The sequence below is a fragment of the Oncorhynchus gorbuscha genome, linkage group LG03 (assembly GCF_021184085.1).
Source record: "Oncorhynchus gorbuscha isolate QuinsamMale2020 ecotype Even-year linkage group LG03, OgorEven_v1.0, whole genome shotgun sequence".
Lineage (NCBI taxonomy): Eukaryota > Metazoa > Chordata > Actinopteri > Salmoniformes > Salmonidae > Oncorhynchus > Oncorhynchus gorbuscha.
Window position 1 is genome coordinate 50704552 of NC_060175.1, and position 20871 is coordinate 50725422.

General features: G+C 46.2%; 1 protein-coding gene across 4 annotated transcripts in view; it reads right to left on the reverse strand.

Moving 5' to 3' along the window:
• Positions 1-254: 254 nt before the first annotated feature.
• The window catches only part of LOC124031508 (E3 ubiquitin-protein ligase PDZRN3-B-like), a 125082-nt gene continuing 104465 nt past the window's right edge, over positions 255-20871 (reverse strand). For all 4 annotated transcript variants that reach the window (XM_046342813.1, XM_046342815.1, XM_046342816.1 and 1 more), the window contains 7 exons: positions 6563-6816; positions 5597-5684; positions 3892-3990; positions 3573-3635; positions 3382-3483; positions 3118-3234; positions 255-2804 (listed from right to left, as the gene is read on the reverse strand). In XM_046342813.1, the coding sequence (XP_046198769.1) occupies positions 1269-2804; positions 3118-3234; positions 3382-3483; positions 3573-3635; positions 3892-3990; positions 5597-5684; positions 6563-6816 (2259 nt within the window). In that variant the 3' untranslated portion in view covers positions 255-1268. The remainder of the gene's footprint in view (positions 2805-3117; positions 3235-3381; positions 3484-3572; positions 3636-3891; positions 3991-5596; positions 5685-6562; positions 6817-20871) is intronic.

A 20871-nucleotide genomic window follows, 5' to 3' on the forward strand; every position in this document is an offset into this window, starting at 1 on the left:
ACGCCATGAATTGTCAGGCTATTGTACGTTTGCTAGCTAATACTCTTTCTAAATGTTGTATTGAATTCCTGAATTTTGAATGTGGGTTAATGTTTCCCATATCACACTGGTCCTTTACTAAAGGCATCTTCAAAACATTGTGTGGAAGCTGTATACAAGTTGTGCTCTCCTTCACTCACCTGCCACCTACCAACACTGACTCAGCAGGTCTATCAAAGCACTCTTGCGAATAAAAACTAAATCCCACACCAGCGTTTTAAAGCTCATCAAATATAAAACAATAATTTATTATTTCTCTCATTTTACAAGACATCAAATTGGGTACCTAATTAAGGGTTTGTTAAGCCGTGTTATTTGGAGGCTTACAAAAGGTAAAGGCGACTACAATGTGCTCTTAAAAACAAAAAGAACACGGAAAGATTCTGATTTCAACAAATGATCTGCTCTATCCTGATACATACGCGAAGGTGGAATATGTAACAGACGATACACACTGGATGTATAACTTTTGAAAAACAGCCCCCTTTCATATCGTCAATAACGGAAGTGTTTTGTTTGCAGAGAACGAGGAGGTTTTAGTTACATTTACAAAAGTCCTCTCAGGATTATGTGTTGACCTTGAAGCTAAATATTTCTTTCAATAAGCAAAAGGTATGCATAACAGTCAAATACTGATAAGAGATACTTATTAAAAATGAAATAAAACCAAAAAAACATGTAAATGTTGGCTGCTGTTTACTTATGGCACAGTCTTTACACACTTTCAAAACCTTCCAAAACCAAAATATTGATATTGTTGTTACTATCAATATTATTCAAAAGAGTTTACAGTTGAGCAGACACTCTTATCCAGAGCGACTACAGGAGAGATTAGGGTTAAGTGTCTTGCTCCAGGGCATGTCGGCAAATTTTTCACCTAGTTGGCTCTGGGATTCAAACCAGCAACATTTAGGTTACTGGCCCAACGCTCTTAACCACTAGGCTACCTGCTGCCCCAATAGCAAGCACAAAGGTAGAAAAGTTACTTTTAGCATTTCAAAACAGTCTGATAATCATCCTTATCATGTCAATCATCTTCAAAGTCGATCCGTGGAACACTCTGTGGAGCATCTCCCAACCGCCTGCAGGGGTCAAAGGTTAATTTAGAAAAGGCTTTTCCTGTTTCATATTAACAAAATGTTGCCACATTGAACGAGGCAGGAAACTGTACCCCAATCCGCGTCCTATTATTTACAGTACATTACACCCAGGCCTGTCTTGTCTGCCTACTACACAGTGGTGACGGACAGGAGGGAGTTGTACACTCGCGTGCCGTCAGGCGACTTAGCACCGTGGGTCAAAAGTTCCTGGATAGTCATCCAATTGTCAAAGATTTTCTTGTTCCTCTTTTTCATCATCTTTTTGTGGCTCAGTTCAATGATGTTGGGCTCCTTCTTGTCATCGTCCAGGCTGGCCTGTTCCTTCAGGCAGTCGGCGCGGCTCTGCTTCATGAACTCGCGCCGCTGCCTCTGCTCCTTGGCGCGCACCGCGTGCTGCTTCCTCTCCCCCTTGCTCCAGTACCGCCCCATCTTCAGCTCGCTGATGGCGTCGTCGTCTGTGGTCATGCCGCTGCGCTCCTCGTGGATACGCAGGGCGCGCTCCTTCAGCAGCTTGTCCCTGACGGGCCTCTTGGTGATGTAGCGCGTGCCGTCGCTGCGGATCTTCACCTTCCACTCCATCTTGGGATCCAGGATGTCTTCAGGGTTCACAGGGTCACTGCGGCTGACCAGACTGACCAGGCTCATCTGGCTCTGGGCGTACTCCACGGCAGACTTCTGCTGGATCAGCTGCATGTAGCTTTGGTAGTGCTGGGCGTGGGCCGGGATGTGGGCGTGTTTGTACAGGGACCGGGGCTGGGCCAGCTTGTGAGTAGACTCTCCCAGCTTACGCTCCTTCCCCTCCGCCTGCAGGCCACACTCAGACTCCTTAGATGAGGAGGACCTGATTCTGCTGGGGCCACCGGCCTCCTGGACAGGAGACAGCAGAGGCTTGAGGATCCTGCTGTTGGGCCCTGCGCTGCTGGAGGCCCCAGACTCGACCTGGTTCTCTGCCCCCCTGCGGAGGGAGTTGTCTGGGGACAGCTCTAGGGTGAGGGGGGTGCTGCGGCAGCTCTCACCGGTGTTGTAGGCGCTGGAGCTGTCCTTGTCTGACTTCTCGGGCAGCTCCGTGATGTCGGAGAGCTCATGGCGGCGCGCGTCGATGCTGGTGTTGTAGTTGTGGAAGCCGCTGTTGTGCAGCATCCAGGACTCGCGGTACTGCTCCCTCAGCTGCTGCATCTTGTGGGCCCGGACGATGTTGAGGCACTCCAGCTCAATGCTGCGCAGCTCCTCGTTCAGCAGCTCCAGCTCCTTGTCCACCCCCTCTTCGGCACCTCTAGCCCCTGCACTCTGCTGGCAATACAGCTCCTGGGGGCCCCCCGCGCTCCTCACCTGGCACTTCAGCTCCAGGAGCTCTCGGAAGCGCTCACACTCGTCGGCGGGGATACCCAGGAAGTCAGCGTGGTCGTAGTCTGCGGAGATGAAGGACTCACCACTGAAGGGCAGGTCAATGCTTCCCAGGGTGTCCTGGCTGTAGGCCAGCTTCCTGCGGCTGCAGCTGCCCAGGGTGTTGGAGGCCGCAGTCTGGTCGTCCCCCAGGTTCTCCTGCTCAGAGCTCTCGTCGTTGCGCGTGCTCTCGTCGGTGCGGCCCACCCCGCTGTCTTTCTCGTGGTGATTGGACAACAGGGTGGCTGTGTCAGTCGTTCCACCATCCTCCTCACGCTTCTTCTGCAACACCAGACAATAGGATGAATAATTGAATCACCGGAATTGAATCTAACATTATTAGATGTGTTTTCTCTGTACTTATCATTGACTACAGTATGTGAACCTACCCGCTTCAGTACTACTAGATTTCGGTATGTAGAGTACAATGGGCCATTATGGCAACTGAGAATATTCGACTCTGTTTGGGAATTGGCTCACTGTCAGTGGACATGCAGGTGAGCATATGTGACTCTGTGAGTGATTGCTGACTCATGCTGCGTGTATGCATGTGTCTACAGTTCTGAGTGGCTCTATGCCGGCTGCTGTACACTACCTGCTGCAGCATGCTGGCGGTGAACTGCATGGCCTGGTGGTGCTGCTGCTCCAGCATGTCCATGTGGAGGTCATCCAGGAAGTCATTCCTGTCATCATCCATCCAGCCCTCATCCAGCTGGGGCACAGGGGTAGAAGAGAGGAAGAGGGAGGTCGACTTCAGTCGCTGCCAATTAAGGCTACAGTACAACTATACAGACAACTATACACAGTCTATGCATGCCTAGTACTATAAAGGATTCTAGGAGGTGGGTGGTGAGTTTACCTGGATCTCTGGTCTGGCCACCAGTAGACACACATTCGGATTCTCCTCACTGGTCAACAGAGCCACAGCATCCTCCCGGTTCTGGATCTCAATCCCATTGATCTGCAGCAAGCAGAAGGAATGGAATTAGAGATGGGCTCGGAGCCGGCAATGCATTCATTGGAAACATTGTGAGTGTTCTTTATCCTTACCTGGATAATTCTATCTCCCTCTCTGATCCTGCCATCCTTTGCAGCGATGCTGTTTGGGTCAATCTAAAGAAAGAGAGAACAGGAGAGGATTTTTCATTTCAAGCAGACCTCCGGTCGGAGACGAAAGACGCAGCAAAAAGAAAGCGAGAAAAACATCTCTGAATAGAAGTAAATGCAATTCCTATCTGCAGGTTTTGATTTTCCTAATTCAGAGGTGCGCGGTCTGTTACCATAAGATGATACGTTCTATGCATCCATTATCCCCTTTTTTTACACCCTAACAACAACAACTGGCCATTGTTGAAGGTGTGCCACATACCTCACTGACGTAGATCCCAGTCTCGTCCTCATCATCAGTCCTGTAGCAGACGGTCAACCCAAGCTTGTCCTGGATGTTGGCTCTGTACAAATCCACTTCCTGCAACAAAAACAGCAAATTAAACATCCCAGATGTGCTCTCTCCCAATGTGCGGAGGGGAGTTCCATGGTTGCTGTTGTTTTCGTAAAGACACACCCAGCAGTATATTGAGTTCAACCTAGGTCCGCACGCACGCACAATGACCCATCAATCGTAATAATGACTCCTTTAATTGCGTGCAGCCTAGGCCCTGTAACTTTTCTAGGGGACAGTGACAGGATGAGGGATGATCCACTGGCTTGCAGCTAGGCAGTGTCCCGTTTGTCACTAGTCAACATCTGTAATCTGTAAGATACCGACCCTGATAGTATACCTCGGGGCCAGGGGGTGGAGAGACGGGTTAACCCCCCCCCCCAACGTTCTCTACCACAGCAGCAGACTACTGAAATCTCCAAAACAGAACACGCAGAACACTCTGGGGTTTCAGATAGGGGGTAAAAAAAAGGGAGGGATTTTCATAAACATGTAAACAAAGAGTAAAGTGTACACAACATGAGACCTAATTTTCGCAAGACAGTGCACGTAATCGACTGCAGGGACTTTCGCTGTACCGTGTCGTTACAGTGCAATACCCCTTTAAAAAGCCCCCGGCCTTTCGTCTGGATTGATAGTCAGACTAATTCAGGCTTTTGTTGTGGACCTACATCATAAGCCGTCTAAAATGTCGCCTAAAATCACCATGCAAGTGTTTTAACGCAAGCATTCCAGTGTAAGTGTCTGTGAACACTGGGGCAGGGAGGACTGAGACAGGAACCCCTTCAAAGGATGAACAGAAGAACATCAGCGGGGTGGTGGTGGTGGTGAGCGAAGATCACCACAGGAAGGCCACTGGCTCCTTTTGGCATTGTCCACAGTATTACGAGAGCTTCATCAGATCGACCTTGGGTCCTGGACAAGGTCAGGGCAGGGAGTCTGTGTTACTGTGCATCTGCGCTTTTGGCTCGGACAGCTTGAGCTCCCTGGCTTCATGTTTGGCGATTGGTTATTAATGCACTGCAGTAGTTTTGGGAGGGGAGGAGGGAAAGAGGGGGGGGGGGCACCCTGAGACCTTGGAGTCTCTATCTCCTGGCTACATCCTTCCTCATCAGGGCCCCATCATGCCATTGTTAATGTGCATCATCAGATCCATCACTCTGGTTCCTATTATCAGTGCCATCTAATTATCCTCAGTGCATAAGCCTCTTGCAGCCCCCCTCTAAAGCAAAGACGCATTAGGCGTTGTCACAAAATAAGTAATGATGTCACCATTTAGCATCTGCTCCTGGGTACTATGGAGCAAACAAGCCACTCGATTTCCGTCTGGCCTACATACTCAGTGTCGTTACGGGGATAGAGTGGGCTCAGCTCATCGATAACGGTGATATATTGGGAGAATGGGCCTTGCGGTGACTAACAGAGCTATTGGGACGGAGACACAGTGGCTCAGTGATGGGACGGCCAGAGGAATACGGCGTCGCATGTCTGAATGTTTATCTTCATTGAGAAGAAGGGGAGAAAGGGGAGAAAGGCGGTGAGGTCGAGAGAGTGGGAGAAGAAGAGAGGGGGGATGGGTAGAGGAGGAGAAGGGGGAGAAGGAGAAGACAAGAGGGAGTCGTCTGTATTTTACCTCATATTCCAGCTCCTCTCGCTCCATCTCCTGCTGCATACCCTCCAGGAAATCATTGGGGTCAAAGTACTCGTGCCCGGGGGAATGCCTATGAAAGCAATTCAACACAATAAAGATAGTTCCTACAGGCCTTGTCATGATTAATCTGTTATTACACAGAAATACAATCACAATACATGACAGTGCGTCAGTGTTAAGTGTGTCACTGGATTGAAATGAAATTATCCCAATGTCCCTAGCGTAAATCTTATCAAGTGACATCTCACGCAACCAGAGCTTTCAGTAAATTGTGAATTACTTGAGAATGGAAAACAAGTGCCCACATTCTTTTGTAAAAGTCTAAGTTTTAAATCAAGTTAAGAATTGTTTTTGGCCTGAGGTTAATCAGAAATGGAAATGCCATGTTTTTAATTTGACTCTGAAATCAATTAAAAATAAACCACGATTGACCTAGTAAAGGCCAACTGCTCCTGACAATAATGTGTTTGAGTACCCAGACTGTGAGCTCCGGGCCACACATAGACACAGCTAGCGGACGACAGACAGGAAGTCATTTAATATGCAAACATAAATTAACAAGGCCATCTTCATTTGGCCGTGTGCCCCAGGACTTGACATCTCGCTAGTAACAGGTGTGACATTCACATCTAACTTCCGTTAGAAGGCACAAATACCAATTTGTTCGTGTGAAAACACACCAGGTTCCATTGTAATGAACTGGCAAAGTGACATTTTACAAAAAGCTGTATCAAAAATACTACATCTTTACTTAAGCCCTTTCTATACTGACCTCTGACATGGTCAAAGGACTGGGTAAGTTTTCAACAAACTAGTTTCCCCTATCAAGTCCTTAACCAATCAGTGACCATGAGGGAAAGGAAATAAGAAACCGAAGGATCTAGTCTTTTAACCCCGTCCCTCCCCTTAACCCCAACCCATCCGATGAGACAGTGTACTGTAACTCACTCCTCGGGCATGAGGTATTGCTCCAGCACGGCCACAGTGGGGGCGGCGGCAGGCAGCTTGGTGAGGGCCATGATGTGTTGGAAGGTGATGTCTGTCTGGGTGCTGATGTCCACCACCTGGGTGTCTGAGGCAGGGCTGGAGGGTTTGGGGCGGGGGGCCCGGCGAAGCACCTGGACCATGATGGGCTCCTTGGCTGTGCGGAAGGCCTCCACTGCCTGGTCATGGGTGGCCTTGGACAGGTCCTTCCCATTCACCTACACACACAGAGAGAATATGGTTACTTTGAGATTATACCTATAGCCTTCCAGCCTTTGTGCTAACGCTGGTTAGTTTTGGCTCGTGGAACTACCTCTCCCTTCCTTCGTACTGGACACAGAGACATTGAAATGGTATCCATGAGTTCATCGGACTCTGCTGGAAGTCGATTAAAGAGCCTCGTTGCCAAAATCCCGAAGTATCCCTTCAACTATAGAAGAACAGCATTAGGGCTCCCGGGTGACGCAGCGGTCTAAGGCACTGCATCTCAGTGCTCGAGGCGTCACTACAGACAACATGGTTAGATTCCAGGTTGTATCACAACCGGTCGTGATTGGGAGTCCTGTAGGCCGTCATTGTAAATAAGAATGGGTTCTTAACCGAATTTGACTTTGAAAGGTCTCTTTAGTTTCTGAGAATAGTGGCTATATGACAGTTTTCTTGTACACACTGCTGTAACAACGTGAACGCAAATAGTACATGGCGTGATGAAACCGATTTATATGACGCAGTTTCTCTCTCTCTCTCTCTCTCTCTCTCTCTCTCTCTCTCTCTCTCTCTCTCTCTCTCTCTCTCTCTCTCTTTAACAGGCTGGGGTTTATTGTAAGTAGATGGATATCGCTCCCTCATGCTACACGAGCCCTGATACCATCATAGCATAGATGATTAAACCCTCAGATCACCGGATGAGTGTGACTGTGGATTTCCACAAAACCAAGAGGAGAGTCATCCAGCCTGACAGTGGTGTGTGATAACTTTCTACTGCCTCAGTCTGTTTTTACAGGGTCACCACCCCAACGAAGCAGAATAGGACTTTAATTAAGACTGAGGGCCCTTTTTAATTAATCAAGGTCGTTAGACAGGCTGCGTCGAGGAGCCCTTATTTAGCAAAGTCATTTCTGGGAAGTGAAGAATCTACCCTCCCGTCAGAGATTAGCAGGCTGATGCAGTTTGCTAACCAGGGGAGATTAATTTGAGCAGTGGGCCGGGCTGCAGTGTCACACAGAAGAGGCTAATGACATTGGGATGAGCCACTAAAGCCAATCCCCTCTCCTTATCAACCCGTATAATGAAGAGGATGTGTCATTGGATCTCATGAGAGATTTATAGCTTGTTACACATGCATTGTTTAGGGTCATACACAATAGTCAAAATACTATAGGATACTAAATATCGTTTCATTAAAATGTGTAGCTATCCATGTTTTTACGTGACAAAAGCATGACAAAGAAAAATCCTGCAGAACTGTGGAACGTGCTGCACATGTTCACCAGAGCAAAAATCAGAGCCCAAAAAAGTAAAGCAGGAAAGTCATTACGATGCCAAGAAGACAGCACCGCAGGAGAAGAGCCCTCCTCCTGCGAGCAGTGCAGCACGGCACCCTGGGTCAGCAGACTGCCTGCCTCTACTCTCGGCTTATCAGGTCTCTCCCAGAGCCTCCGCCAGTTCCGCACTCCATCAGCGCAGCATTTGGAATTTGTTCGTTTGTGATTCCTGGACGTGTGAGAGCCTTGATAGGATCTGAGCCCGGGGGCTCTTTGCAGTTCAGAGGCTGGCCACGCTCTCCTCTTCCCCCTGCCTGCTTCTCTACACACACGGCAGCCAGGCCGGGGCAAGAGTGCACACTGTGAGCTCCCTGAGAAGACTGATAAAACCCTGTCTCAATTTAGAAAGACTCAAGTGATGCAATGGAGCTGGATGTCTAGGTTTATACCTCTGGACGTCATTAGACATGTTATTCATTGTTTGAAAACTTTGTCTCTCCCTCTCTCTCACACACACACACACACACACACACACACACACACACACACACACACACACACACACACACACACACACACACACACACACACACACACACACACACACACACACACACACACACACACACACACAGGATTAAAGTGTGTAATTGGTTGATACTGTTTCCTCTGGCCATATTTTGTCTCGTTCTAATTCACAGCTTAACTTGGATACTGTAGAACAGGGACAGCAGCAATGTCAAGGTGACTAAATGGCATGTGTGCCGCCCTGGATTCTGCTTCCAGTCTGGTTGTGCTAATGCCCACTATAATATCCACCAATCCCAAGTATTTGAGAGAACTTTCCAAATGTTTGTGGTAAATTGCAAAGTGCTCTATTGTAATATTTTAGAATGTGCTCCATTCTAAGACATTACCACCGAGCACTAAGCGTGCGTGTTTTTGGAGGGAGGATGAGGGGACATTGTGCACTTAAACTTTGAAGAGGTTATGTGCTCACTAATAACCAGAGAGGATTAATGCTAATCCCAGCCTCCAGGATAATTGGATCATCTCAAACGGGTTCAACTTCCACATCACAACTTGGCCAAAAGTAAGAGCTTCCATTTACAATTTGTATTGAATAATCGAGATAAAATGGAATGAGAAGAAATGTGCAGAATCATTACAAAATTGAAATAAAAACATTTAAAAATTAATGTGAGGACGAGTGTTGAGAAGGAGGCTTTGAACACAGACTACACACAAGGTAAAAAATGAAGTTCCGCTCTCCCCTTTTCTGTCTCTCTTTGTCCATTTCTCTGGGTTAGCAGTGTTTGTTCAGATCAGCTGCGAGGAACAATCTTGTCTGTGTCCATCCCTCTCATAGACAGGCCTGGTTGCCCTGGAATCCCACTGCTCCTTGAAGGCAGCAACCCGGAGACAATGCCAGACCCCCTCCCGGAGAGCCCAGAGAATCCCGCCTCAGCGCCCTCAATGGGGGAGTCCCCTCCAAGGCAGGAAGGGGGTCCCACAGCCCTCATTCACCACCAACACTCACCTCTGACATGGCACTGCCCAGTGCACTAAGTAAGACACGTAGTATTCACAAACACAATATGCACAGCTCGCTATATCGCTGTCCGTGCAAAACCATGTGCCGTCATAACCCTTTATCTTCACAGAGCCTAAGCATTCACATTCGGTTATTGAAATTGAATCACTGAATACTGTCAAACAGTAATGAACGGTATTTCAAGATTTGTTATCAGTTAAAAATCGACATACTTCTAAAATGTTATCAGCTGTGACGTTTGCGTCAGCATTATGCCAAGTTTTAGAAAGCAGCAGTGAGTGACATGTAGAAATGACTATGTAAACCTTTTGTACAGCCCTCCCTCAGTGAGGGGTCTCGTCAATCCAATTTTACTGACAAGAGGGCAACGAGCTCAGCTCTGGAATAGTAATGAGGTCTGAATGAGCTGCCTGGTGTATTTGTGACTATCCAGACAGATGGATTTACTTTGTCATGCCTTTCCTTCCATTAAGACAACACATCAGATCGCTGGCTCAGACTCGATATGAGTTTTGGAAGAAGTGGGACTTGGTAGGCTACATAGAAGACTAAATGTTCTGCATTTTGACATTGGTCATAAAATGAGCTGTATCTTTTAATGTTGGACCTCAGACATGTATTTATTTATTTGACCTTTATTTAACTAGGCAAGTCAGTTAAGAACAAATTCTTATTTTCAATGACGGCCTAGGAACAGTGGGTTTACTGCCCGTTCAGGGGCAGAATGACAGATTTGTACCTTGTCAGCTAGGGGATTTGAACTTGCAACCTTCCGGTTCTTAGTCCAACGCTCTAACCACTAGGCTACTCTGTTAAGCCCAGACACGTGTCCACGTCCTGGAGGTAATGAGGAACTCAAATGGAAAACCCAGCCTTCCCTTATCCTCACTCCATCGCCACACACCGCTAGAATGCAAATCAGGTCCAGATTAAGACTTTGGCATGAAGGCAGCAGGTAGGTGTGTGTGTGTGTGTGTATCAGCCTCTCCCTGATTGCTGACCTGCTGCCAAAATAGGCTTATCTGTCTGTTTGTGAGAACAGTAACTTTCCTTCTGGCACAAGGCTGTAGCCTTCAAGTCATGTGGGAAAAAAACATCAACAGTGCCAATTTGGAGGTGTATTGTTTGCTATCTTCAAAGGCCTACACATTTGAGCCAAGTCATACAATGCAACATGTTACATTTGTCTGTGCTATAGGGCCTCTTCTCACTCTGAGAGATTGCCTAGAGATTGAGGAAATTCCCTCGGCTAGACCTTTTACCGGAATGTAAACTTGCGACCTTGTCACGTCTCGACATCTACCTCCGGAGGTCCTGCACGACACTCGCCCGACAGGTGCCCTACTCCAAGCAGGGCAGTGTAAAAATGAAGTCTTGTTAAGCCCAACACTTCTACAGGACAAAAAAACGTAATAGCAGAGCATTGTTTTTGAAACAGCGGAAATGTATAGGCATATTTCTTATATTAGACTTTAATTGAGTTTTTACCTGAAATTGCAGTAAAAGCCGGTTACTCCGAAATTGACGCTGCCACTTTAAGGGAATATCAGAACACAATAAATGTTTTCAATGCAAAACCAAGCAGGAATGCAAGCAGCAACTACACCGTGAATTAACAACTTTTTCAGTCGCAATTTTTTTGTTCATGTAATGCTTTGCATGATATTGATGAAATTAAGCATGGTTTGTTCTAAGCAATCTAGAAATGGTTCCGCTATCGTTGGCTGAAGTTAGTCAGTTAGCTGTGAGGAGGATGCAGACATTGTGTTTCGCTTGCTATCTACAGGTAACTGCCAAAATAAAGGAAACACTTGAGTAAATGAGGAACACAAAGTATATTGAAAGCAGGTTGTTTCCACACAGGTGTGGTTCCCAAGTTAATGAAGCAATACACATCCCATCATGCTTAGGGGTAAGGTATAAAAATGCCCAGATGCATGAAGCTGTTCTGGTGGCTCGTGATGGCCCAACACCCTATTAAGAGACGTTGTGTTGGTTTTTTCCTTTATTTTGGCAGCTTCCTGTAGTTATGTATAATATGAACAACACTGTACGATAACGTTACTGTACATTTACATTCATATGAGGGGGTAAGCCTTCATTTTTCTCTATGATGACGTTACTTGATGAAGCGATGAAGCAAATGTTGTTAGCTAACATTAGCTTGCTAGCTAGCAGCTGTGACACTTTGGCTGTTATTGTCTTGCAGCTTAAATAAAGTTTATGGAGGAGAAAAGAAACCATTTAAATATCTGCACCTGCTTGTGAATTTTTCCATTTTTTCAAGAGTGGAATATTGACTTGTTGCATCAATCAAGATTGTAATATGGTAGATGCATGGAAAGTTTCTCGCATAGCTAGTTGAGTAGTAGTTCGCATGCTTACTGGCCAGTGGATAATGTGATATTTACGGTACATTTGATCTGCGAAGCAAGAATGTCAACCGTACTCTCTCTCGGCACGGAACATTCAATCGCTAATGCAAACGGAAAAGTTTATGTACATGTTATGTGTATTTTGTCCCAATGCCTCTCTTCTAACTTTTGTCTATCTGAATAAGCTTCTAGTTGTTCAAACTCCAACAACTCCTTTTTAAAAGAAGAGTACGTCATTAAAGACAGACTCCTTCTTGTCATTTTGATGAAGCAGACAGTGAGGTGAATGGAGTAGAAACTGCCAGGCAAAAGAAGTTGCCTTTCAACAGTGGGAAGGCTGGAAAGCCCTGGGAACCTCAGTCTATAGACACTTGTTCATAAGGGACCATGAGTGGCGATTGCTTCTCTCGCTCTCCAAAGTCTCTCTTTATGGTCCGATACACTTCTTAAGCAAATTCTTCAAAGTCTGCATTTTTCTGAAAACAGAGAGAGAGGAGGGCTGATGTGATAGAGAGAGTGAATGGAGGCTTGAGAGCTTAGTTTCAGGGGGCCTATAGCTGCTTGAGTGGAAGCGGGAGCGTTCCCAGTGTGGGTCAACCACAGTTAATACCTCTTTTATTTAACGTTGAACCATTTTTTTCAACAAAAAAAACAGTGCGAATCGAAGAGCTTGGTAATGGTCTCTCTCAGAGTGTGCGCGGCTTGTGTGTGTTTAATTCTTTTGACTGACTGTGGGGGAAGTCTTACCACACTCCGACAGTTAAAAACACAGCAGTCTTTATTTACTGCAGCAGGCAGGCTTACGGAGGATTACAGAACAAATAGCGAGAAACTTAACGCCGCTAATAAGCACGGCGGGCTGAGAAAGACACTACTGTTGCTGTCTCCTAATCTGATTTAAGCATGGGACATTCTGTTATCCACAGCAGATCGGTAAAATACTCAGAATCACTTTAGGCATTCTGCTGCCTTCCTCTGTCTTAATGAGCTCAGCGTCAGGTGCTAATCAAGAAAAAGGGGCTTTCCTAGTTTCTCACACTAATGGAACCAGCATTATATTTATATTTGACCTTTGTCATTTAGCAGACACTTTTATCCATAGCGACTTAGTTACTTCATTTGTCTTAAGATACTCTAGCTAGGTGAGACAGACACATTTCACAGTCTTAAGTACATGTTTCCTTAATAAAGTAGTCCGTGCTAGTAGAAAAAGACAAGTGGGAGTGTTAGTGTTTTTTTTTTGGGGGGGGGGGGTTCAGCTGTCCTGACATTTATGGGGAAGCCTGTTCCACCATTTGGCTGCCAGGGCAGTGAAGAGCTTTGACTTGGATGAGTGGGGGGTCCAAAAGCCCAGAGGTGAAAGAACGGAGTGCTCAGGTTGGGGCACATTTCACTTGCAATTTGAACAATAGTTTTAACTGAGAAGATGACTGAGAACTGCTATGAACCAGGTTGTGCTGTCTGGCATCCACTTACAGTGGTCAGGATTGTTAAGAGAATACTGGTTGGAATATGTTCAAAGATTAATCCACCAACACTGGGGAATATATACACCACTGTCTAAAAGTCTGGGGTCACTTAGGAATGTCCTTGTTTTTGAAAGAAAAGACAATCTGTTGTCCATTAAAATAACATCAAATTGATCAGAAATACAGTGTAGACATTGTTAATGTTGTACTATTGTAGCAGAAAACGGCAGATTTGTTTTATGGAATATCTACATAGGCCCATTATTAGCAACCATCACTCCTGTGTTCCAATGGCACATTGTGTTAGCTAATCCAAGTTTATCATTTTATAAAGGCTAATTGATCATTAGAAAACCATTTTACAATTATGTTGACCCAGCTGCAAACTGTTGTTTTGATTAAAGAGGGAATAAAACTGGCCATCTTTAGACTAGTTGAGTATCTGGAGCATCAGCATTTGTGGGTTCGATTACAGGCTCAAAATGGCCAGAAACAAAGACCTCTCATCTGAAACTCATCAGTCTATTCTTGTTCTGAGAAATAAAGGATATTCCATGAGAGAAATTGCCAAGAAACTGAAGGTCTCATACAACGCTGTGTACTACTCCCTTCACAGAACAGCGCAAACTGGCTATAACCAGAAAGGAAAGAGGAGTGGGAGGCCCCGGTGCACAACTGAGCAAGAGGACAAGTACATTAGAGTGTCTAGAAACAGACGCCTCACATGTCCTCAACTGGCAGCTTCATTAAATAGTACCCGCAAAACACCACCAGCCTTCTAGGCAGAGTTGCAAAGAAAAAGCCATATCTCAGACTGGCCAATAAAAAGATTAAGACGGGCAAAAGAACACAGACATGGACAGAGAACTCTGCCTAAAAGGCCAGCATCCAGGAGTCGCCTCTTCACGGTTGCCGTTGGAACACCGGAGTGATGGTTGCTGATAATGGGCCTCTGTGCGCCTATGTAGATATTCCATTAAAAAACACCTGCCGTTTCCAGGTACAATAGTCTTTTACAACATTAACAATGTCTACACTGTATTTCTGATCAATCTGATATTATTTTAATGGACAAAAAAAATAGCTTTTCTTTCAAAGACAAAGACATTTTTAAGTGACCACAAACTTTTGAACGGTAGTGTACATCGTCAGTCACATGCTTCATTAGGAAATGTGTTAATGATGTACCCACAATAACAATCGGGACAACCCAAAACCCTGGATGAACGGAGATATCCGTACAATGCTGAGAGCCTCTCCCAGACAAGCTCAACACATTCTGTGCTCGCTTCGAGGTAGCCAATACCGAGCCATCCACGAAGACTCTCGCTGCTCCATACAACCAGGTGATTCCACTCTCCGTGGCTGACGTGAGGAAAACTCCAGATGGCATCCCTTGTCATGCGTCTTCAGAGTGTGTGCTGACCAGCTGGCGGTGTGCTCAACCCGTCCCAGGCTGTAGTCCCCCACCTGCTTTAAGGATACCACCGTCATCCCAGTAACCAAGAAAAACAAGGTGACATGCCCAAATGACTCGCCCTGTCACGCTCACTTTAGAGTGTAGGAGTGCTTCGAGAGGTTGGTCATGGCCCACATCAAGGCCATCATGCCAGGCACACTGGACCCACTCCTAAACATTAAGAACGTCTGCTCGTTCCATGGCGTAGACTGACCAAGGTGAATCCAGGTTAATCCCTTATTGATGTCACTTGTTAAATCCACTTCAAATCAGTGGATATCATTTTTAAGCCTTGAGACATGGATTGTGTATGTGTACCATACACAATCCACGGGGAATGGAAGTAAGGGGAATGGAAGTAAGAGCCAGTCGCACTGGTTTGTGTCAAGAATTGCAACGCTGCTGGGGTTTTTTCACACTCAACAGTGTCCTGTGTGTATCAAGAATGGTCCACCACCCAAAGGACATCCAGCCAACTTGAGAGGGAGGCATTGGAGTTAAAATGCGCCAACATCCCTGTGGAACGCTTTCGACACCTTGTGGGGTCCATGCCCAGACCAACTGAGGCTGTTCTGAAGGAAAATGTTGCACTATAAATTGTGCCTTCCTGTATTATACTTATGCCAGAATGTATTATTCTATTCTACTGCCATTTACTTTATATTCATATGTTTTCTTATTGTTGTTGCATTGCCGAGAAGGAACCCGCAAGAAAACATTTCATTGGATGATGTTACCATGCGTATCCCGTACATAAGACTAATAAAAACTTGATAGAACATCTGAACGTGAGGCAGAGTCTGCGCGTTATCCTCATGGTTGCCTCTATCTGGTTCTCCACAGTGAGGGCAGGGGATGGAGACAAAAGGGGAGCGAGGGCTCGACCTGGTGGGGTACTAATCACCGGCAGTGGGGCTGAGACCCAGGGCTCTGTCACCCTTCATTAGCGCTCTTATCTCACTCCGCTGGCCCACAATCACCCAGTCTCAGAGCTGCAGCCAACCAGGCAGGCAGAGCAGCAGCACACAGGCTCATTTCTCCACACACCCTCTGTGAGGACTGACAGCAGATCCTATTTTATTCCAGCAGGCAGCAGGCAGCAGCTCCATGTCTGTTAGCGCCACCATCATTTACTCAGGACGGCACCATCACAGATATAGTAGTCTCACTAATATGTAGAGCCAGTAGAAACAGCTGCTGTGTGTGTGTAACCTAGGGCTTCCTCTCTCAATCATCTCAGAAAGCTCCCCCCATCCGCAATCAAGCACACATACTGTGGTAGACAGACGGACACACGTTACGAACACAGCCAATCAAAATAGACGTTCAAATGACAGTGACTGGTGGCACCAAGCGGACTCCTGCAGGGATCACAGCAGGGCCCGGGGCATCGTCAGCTCCTCATCTCCACACAGGGATCATAGCTCTGGGTCTCAGGTGGCCCCACAAGTCACAGTAAAACACACCCTGGTCACCACATTAACACTTAGCACCAGGGGCCTGAATGTAGCATGGGACAGTGATGGGCTCCCGGTGAATAGCAGCTCAGGGAAGGCCCTTCCTGCCTCCACATCATAATGAGCCTCCATCATCTGCATTAAAATGTCCCCCGCCACTTAAAACCCTCCCCTCTGTCGGTTCAGATGGCTTCTTCATGATGGTATATTGCAGACAGACACAGGGGACAGATTGGTGCATTCACATGGTAGGCCTACATGAAAGCAGATGATTTGTTTGGTTCTCTCTTAATCATGTCCTATCAGTATCAAATACATGACTGGTCTCTGGCTTTGTGCATAAGGCCCCAATGAAGGAGCTGTGTAACTGTAAATGAATAGTAACCACCCACACATAGCACAGGAATGGGTTTCGTTTGGATAAATGAATGCAGATCAAAGGACACTAGAACATTTCCCTGATAGCAAGAGGTGATGCTACCAAATGCATTATCATGAGTCTGAATAGTCTCTAGGTCTACAGTTGTGGCCAAAAGTTTTGAGAATGACACAAATATTAAGTTCCACAAAGTTTGCTGCTTCAGTGTCTTTAGATATTTTTGTCAGATGTTACTATGGAATACTGAGGTATAATTACAAGCATTTCATAAGTGTCAAAGGCTTTTATTGACAATTACATGAAGTTGATGCAAAGAGTCAATATTTGCAGTGTTGACCCTTCTTTTTCAAGACCTCTGCAATCCGCCTTGGCATGCTATCAATTAACTTCTGGGCCACATCCTGACTGATGGAAGCTTATTCTTGCATAATCAATGTTTGGAGTTTGTCAGAATTTGTGTGTTTTTGTTTTCCCCTTCCGCCTCTTGAGGATTGACCACAAGTTCTCAATGGGATTAAGGTCTGGGGAGTTTCCTGGCCATGGACCCAAAATATCGATGTGTTGTTCCCCGAGCCACTTAGTTATCACTTTTGCCTTACGGCAAGGTGCTCCATCATGCTGGAAAAGGCATTGTTCGTCACCAAACTGTTCCTGGATGGTTGGGAGAAGTTGCTCTTGGAGGATGTGGTGATACCATCTTTATCCATGGCTGTGTTCTTAGGCAAAATTGTGAGTGAGCCCACTCCCTTGGCTGAGAAGCAACCCCACACATGAATGGTTTCATGATGCTTTACTGTTGGCATGACACAGGACTGATGGTAGCGCTCAAGCTTTTTTCCGGATGCCCCAAACAATCGGAAAGGGGATTCATCAGAGAAAATGACTTTACCCCAGTCCTTAGCAGTCCAATCCCTGTACCTTTTGCAGAATATCAGTCTGTCCCTGATGTTTTTCCTGGAGAGAAGTGGCTTCTATGCTGCCCTTCTTGACACCAGGCCATCCTCCAAAAGTCTTCGCCTCACTGTGCGTGCAGATGCACTCACACCTGCCTGCTGCCATTCCTGAGCAAGCTCTGTACTGGTGGTGCCCCGATCCCGCATCTGAATCAACTTTAGGAGATGGTCCTGGCACTTGCTGGACTTTCTTGGGCGCCCTGAAGCCTTCGTCACAACAATTGACCCGCTCTCCTTGAAGATCTTGATAATCCGATAAATGGTTGATTTAGGTGCAATCTTACCGGCAGCAATATCCTTTCCTGTGAAGCCCCTTTTCGTGCAAAGCAATGATGACGGCACGTGTGTCCTTGCAGGTAATCATGTTTGACAGAGGAAGAACAATGATTGCAAGCACCACCCTCCTTTTGAAGATTCCAGTCTGATATGCAAACTCAATCAGCATGACAGAGTGATCTCCAGCTTTGTCCTCGTCTACACTCACACCTGTGTTAACAAGAGAATCACTGACATGATGTCAGCTGGTCCTTTTGTGGCAGGGCTGAAATGCAGTGGAAATGTTCTTTTGGGGATTCAGTTCATTTGCATGGCAAAGAGAGACTTTGCAATTAATTGCAATTCATCTGATCACTCTTCATAACAGTCTGGAGTATATGCAAATTGCCATCATACAAACTGAGGCAGCAGACTGTGAAAATTAATATTTGTGTCATTCTCAAAACTTTTGGCAACGACTGTACTGTGGGTTATTGTTTTAAACAAGACAATATAGATCTCTAAGCGAAAAAAGGTGGCTTATTCATGTTTATCGTCAAAGGAATGAGCGTTACACCGAGGCCTGTACTCAGGAGCGGGATCGATTTGGAGGTGTAGGGTCAGTCATGGTCTGAGGCTGTGTCACAGCATCATCGGACTGAGCTTGTTGTCATTGCAGGCAATCTCAATGCTGTGCGTTACAGGGAAGACATCCTCCTCCCTCATGTGGTACCCTGCCTGCAGACTCATCCTGACATGACCCTCCAGCATGACAGTGCCACCAGCCATACTGCTCATTCTGTGCGTGATTTCCTGCAAGACAGGAATGTCAGTGTTAGTGTTCTGCCATGGACAGCGAAGAGCCTGGATCTCAATCCCATTGAGCACGTCTGGGACATGTTTAATCGGAGAGTGAGTGCTAGGGCCAATCCCCCCAGAAATGTCTAGGAACTTGTAGGTGCCATGGTGGAAGAGTGGGGTAACGTCTCACAATAAGAACTGGCAAATCTGGTGCAGTCCATGAGGAGGAAATGCACTGCAGTACTTAATGCAGCTGGTGGCCACACCAGATACTGATTGTTATTTTTGATTTTGACCCCCCCATTTGTTCAGGGACACATTAGTCCATTTCTGTTAGTCACATGCCTGTGGAACTTGTTCAGTTTATGTCTCAGTTGTTGAATCTTATGTTCATACAAAAATGTACACATGTTAAGTTTGCTGAAAATAAACGCAGTTGAAACTGAGAGTTTCTTTCTTTGCTGAATTTATATCCGAAAATAGCATGCACACATGATAGAGGAAATATCATGTCATCATAAAAGGAACCGTCCCACCTGTTCGCCCGTCCTCCCACACAGTAACATCTGACCCCCATATCCATATGGGTCCAAATGATGATGTCTTTCTATTTCAGGAATCTGACGGATGTTTGTGGCAAATGTAATAATCTTTGTGTCATTGGTATAACCTTCAGTGTTGTATTTCCATCTGCCTGGTAGAATGGGGCCAGAGACCAACCCATGTCACTCCTGGCTAAGTGAAGAATAATGCTTTACAATAACCACTCAAAAAGTAGCCAGCTACTGAACAAGTACACCATAGTGGGATTTCTGTGATACTGGCCCATATCCAAATAACCATACTAGCGTACTAAATAGTTTGCAAAAAAAAATGTAGTTTTATAGTATGTGAAATACTATTAAAAAAACACTATATATATATACACACACAACAGTATGTGGAACCCATTCAAATGAGTGTATTTGGCTATTTAAGCCAAACCCATTGCTGACATGTGTATAAAATCAGGCACACGGCCATGCAATCTCCATAGACCAACATTGGCAGTAGAATGGCATTACTGAAGAGCTCAATGACCTTCGATGTGACGCAGTGTCATAGGACACCACCTTTCTAACAACTCACTTCGTCAAATGTCTGCCCTGCTAAAGCTGCCCTGGTCAACTGTAAGTGCTGTTATTGTGAAGTAGATACGTCTTGGAGCCACAACGTCTCAGCCGCGAAGTGGTACGCCACACAGGTTCACAGAACGGGACCGCAGGGTGCTGAAGCAAGTAGCGTGCAAAAATCGCCTGTCCTCGGTTGCAACACTCTTTACTGAGTTCCAAACTGCCTCTGGAAGCAAAGTTGGCACAATAACTCTTCGTCGGGGGCTGAAATGGGTTTCCATGGCCGAGCAACCGTACAGAAGCCTAAGATCACAATGCGCAATGCCAAGCGTCGGCTAGAGTGGTGTAAAGCTCGCCGCATGGGACTCTGGAGCAGTGGAAACGCGTTCTCTGGAGTGGAGAACCATGCTTCACCATCTGGCAGTCCGACGGACAAATCTGGGTTTGGCGGATGCCAGGAGAACGCTACCTGCCCCAATGCATAGTGGTGGAGGAAGAATAATGGTCTGGGGATTTTTTTCATGGTTCGGGCTAGGCCCCTTAAATCCAGTGAAGGGAAATCTTAACGCTACAGCATATAATGACATTCTAGATGATTCTGTACTTCCAAATATGTGGCAACAGTTTGGGGAAGGCTCTTTCTTGTTTCATTATGGCAATGTCCTCCTGCACAAAGCGAGGTCCATTCAGAAATGGTGTGTTGAGATCGGTGTGGAATAACAGGACTGGCCTGCACAGAGCCCTGACCTCAACCCCATCAAACATTTTTGGGATGAATTGGAATGCCGACTGCAAGCCAGGCCTAATCGCCCAACATCAGTGCCCGACCTCACTAATGCTCTTGTAGATGAATGGAAGCATGTCCCCGCAGCAATGTTCCAACATCTAGTGGAAAGACTTCCCAGAAGAGTGGAGGCTGTTATAGCAGCAAAGGGGGGACCAACAATGATTTTCGAATGAGATGTTCGACGAGC